The sequence below is a fragment of the Cervus elaphus genome, chromosome 25 (assembly GCF_910594005.1).
Source record: "Cervus elaphus chromosome 25, mCerEla1.1, whole genome shotgun sequence".
Classification (NCBI taxonomy): Eukaryota; Metazoa; Chordata; class Mammalia; order Artiodactyla; family Cervidae; genus Cervus; species Cervus elaphus.
The window spans coordinates 69507090-69510000 of record NC_057839.1 but is presented as its reverse complement, the minus strand read 5'-3'; the positions used below and the strand labels follow the sequence as shown (position 1 = coordinate 69510000).

General features: G+C 76.7%; 1 protein-coding gene across 1 annotated transcript in view; it reads right to left on the bottom strand.

Annotated features, from left to right (window-relative positions):
- LOC122683668 (basic proline-rich protein-like) overlaps positions 1 to 2342 on the bottom strand; it is a 5152-nt gene extending 2810 nt beyond the window's left edge. Inside the window, exons 1-8 of the mRNA XM_043887447.1 lie at positions 2292 to 2342; positions 1996 to 2243; positions 1476 to 1878; positions 1236 to 1358; positions 996 to 1118; positions 636 to 878; positions 396 to 558; positions 156 to 278 (exon numbers count right to left, since the gene is read on the bottom strand). Coding sequence (XP_043743382.1) covers positions 156 to 278; positions 396 to 558; positions 636 to 878; positions 996 to 1118; positions 1236 to 1358; positions 1476 to 1878; positions 1996 to 2243; positions 2292 to 2342 — 1477 coding nt within the window. The remainder of the gene's footprint in view (positions 1 to 155; positions 279 to 395; positions 559 to 635; positions 879 to 995; positions 1119 to 1235; positions 1359 to 1475; positions 1879 to 1995; positions 2244 to 2291) is intronic.
- Positions 2343 to 2911: the final 569 nt, after the last annotated feature.

Sequence of the window (2911 nt, the reverse complement as noted above, 5' to 3'; positions counted from 1 at the left end):
ATTTTCCTCATGAGGAATGGGCCAACGTCCTCACGGGCTTGAGTTATGATTTCCAGTAAACTGGAGCATTTGTTAGAGAGCAAAACACAGCCCTCGGAAGGACTGCATGGACTCTGGGCTGCGGGCAGAGGTGGGCGTGGGGCGCCGGTCCTCACCGCCTGCGGGCAGAGGTGGGCGTGGGGCGCCGGTCCTCACCGCCTGCGGGCAGAGGTGGGCGTGGGGCGCCGGTCCTCCGCGCCGGCGGGCAGAGGTGGGCGTGGGGCGCCGGTCCTCACAGCCTGCGGGCAGAGGTGGGCGTGGGGCGCCGGTCCTCACCGCCTGCGGGCAGAGGTGGGCGTGGGGCGCCGGTCCTCACCGCCTGCGGGCAGAGGTGGGCGTGGGGCGCCGGTCCTCACCGCCTGCGGGCAGAGGTGGGCGTGGGGCGCCGGTCCTCACCGCCTGCGGGCAGAGGTGGGCGTGGGGCGCCGGTCCTCCGCGCCGGCGGGCAGAGGTGGGCGTGGGGCGCCGGTCCTCCGCGCCGGCGGGCAGAGGTGGGCGTGGGGCGCCGGTCCTCACAGCCTGCGGGCAGAGGTGGGCGTGGGGCGCCGGTCCTCCGCGCCGGCGGGCAGAGGTGGGCGTGGGGCGCCGGTCCTTACCGCCTGCGGGCAGAGGTGGGCGTGGGGCGCCGGTCCCCACCGCCTGCGGGCAGAGGTGGGCGTGGGGCGCCGGTCCTCCGCGCCGGCGGGCAGAGGTGGGCGTGGGGCGCCGGTCCTCCGCGCCGGCGGGCAGAGGTGGGCGTGGGGCGCCGGTCCTCCGCGCCGGCGGGCAGAGGTGGGCGTGGGGCGCCGGTCCTCACCGCCTGCGGGCAGAGGTGGGCGTGGGGCGCCGGTCCTCACCGCCTGCGGGCAGAGGTGGGCGTGGGGCGCCGGTCCTCACCGCCTGCGGGCAGAGGTGGGCGTGGGGCGCCGGTCCTCACCGCCTGCGGGCAGAGGTGGGCGTGGGGCGCCGGTCCTCACCGCCTGCGGGCAGAGGTGGGCGTGGGGCGCCGGTCCTCCGCGCCGGCGGGCAGAGGTGGGCGTGGGGCGCCGGTCCTCACAGCCTGCGGGCAGAGGTGGGCGTGGGGCGCCGGTCCTCACCGCCTGCGGGCAGAGGTGGGCGTGGGGCGCCGGTCCTCACCGCCTGCGGGCAGAGGTGGGCGTGGGGCGCCGGTCCTCACCGCCTGCGGGCAGAGGTGGGCGTGGGGCGCCGGTCCTCACCGCCTGCGGGCAGAGGTGGGCGTGGGGCGCCGGTCCTCCGCGCCGGCGGGCAGAGGTGGGCGTGGGGCGCCGGTCCTCACAGCCTGCGGGCAGAGGTGGGCGTGGGGCGCCGGTCCTCACCGCCTGCGGGCAGAGGTGGGCGTGGGGCGCCGGTCCTCACCGCCTGCGGGCAGAGGTGGGCGTGGGGCGCCGGTCCTCCGCGCCGGCGGGCAGAGGTGGGCGTGGGGCGCCGGTCCTCACCGCCTGCGGGCAGAGGTGGGCGTGGGGCGCCGGTCCTCCGCGCCGGCGGGCAGAGGTGGGCGTGGGGCGCCGGTCCTTACCGCCTGCGGGCAGAGGTGGGCGTGGGGCGCCGGTCCCCACCGCCTGCGGGCAGAGGTGGGCGTGGGGCGCCGGTCCTCCGCGCCGGCGGGCAGAGGTGGGCGTGGGGCGCCGGTCCTCCGCGCCGGCGGGCAGAGGTGGGCGTGGGGCGCCGGTCCTCCGCGCCGGCGGGCAGAGGTGGGCGTGGGGCGCCGGTCCTCCGCGCCGGCGGGCAGAGGTGGGCGTGGGGCGCCGGTCCCCACCGCCTGCGGGCAGAGGTGGGCGTGGGGCGCCGGTCCCCACCGCCTGCGGGCAGAGGTGGGCGTGGGGCGCCGGTCCCCACCGCCTGCGGGCAGAGGTGGGCGTGGGGCGCCGGTCCCCACCGCCTGCGGGCAGAGGTGGGCGTGGGGCGCCGGTCCTCCGCGCCGGCGGGCAGAGGTGGGCGTGGGGCGCCGGTCCTTACCGCCTGCGGGCAGAGGTGGGCGTGGGGCGCCGGTCCCCACCGCCGGCGGGCAGAGGTGGGCGTGGGGCGCCGGTCCCCACCGCCTGCGGGCAGAGGTGGGCGTGGGGCGCCGGTCCTCCGCGCCGGCGGGCAGAGGTGGGCGTGGGGCGCCGGTCCTCCGCGCCGGCGGGCAGAGGTGGGCGTGGGGCGCCGGTCCTCCGCGCCGGCGGGCAGAGGTGGGCGTGGGGCGCCGGTCCTCCGCGCCGGCGCTGAGGGAGCGCCGTGCCCCTGACCTGAGGGCGCACCTGCTAGCTCACACGTGGCCCCCGAGGCGTCACGGCCGCACCACGTGAGAACCAGGCCGCCATTCGTGCTCACGTGTCCGCTCACGTGTCGGGTGAGCGCTCAGGCAGAGGCCCTCCCGCTCGCTGGCTAACAGCTGGTGGAGCTTGCGCTCAGGGTCCACGCTGAGATCAGAACAGCAGCTCGCTCCTTCCGCAGCGACGGAAACCTCTTGGTCCCGTCCCCGCTTTGGGAAACTATCATCAGCGCGTCAGGAACTCCCCGGGGAGCCTCGAGGTGCTCTGTGCTGGGGGTGCATGCAGCCGGGGGTCTCCAGACCCAGAGCTCGCCTGCGACCTCGGGCAGTCCCTTCCAAGGCATGCCCGCCTTGTACGGTGAGGACGACGTTAGTGCTGGAAGGGTGATCCTTCCAGCTGTGGTGTGAACTGCAGCTCCGCTCGCTGACGGAAGCCACCAGCATATCACATTTTCTTTCTGTTCCCGGGCAGCCAGCGCTTCCCGAGTCCCTCGACCTGGGAGGTGCTGGTGCGGAGATTCACTCTAAGAAGCACAGACTGTGCTTGAAGGGGGCGCAAGGCCCGGCACGTGGACTCTAGGTGTTGACAGGCCCGGCCTGTGCCTTCAGCGGCCCGGC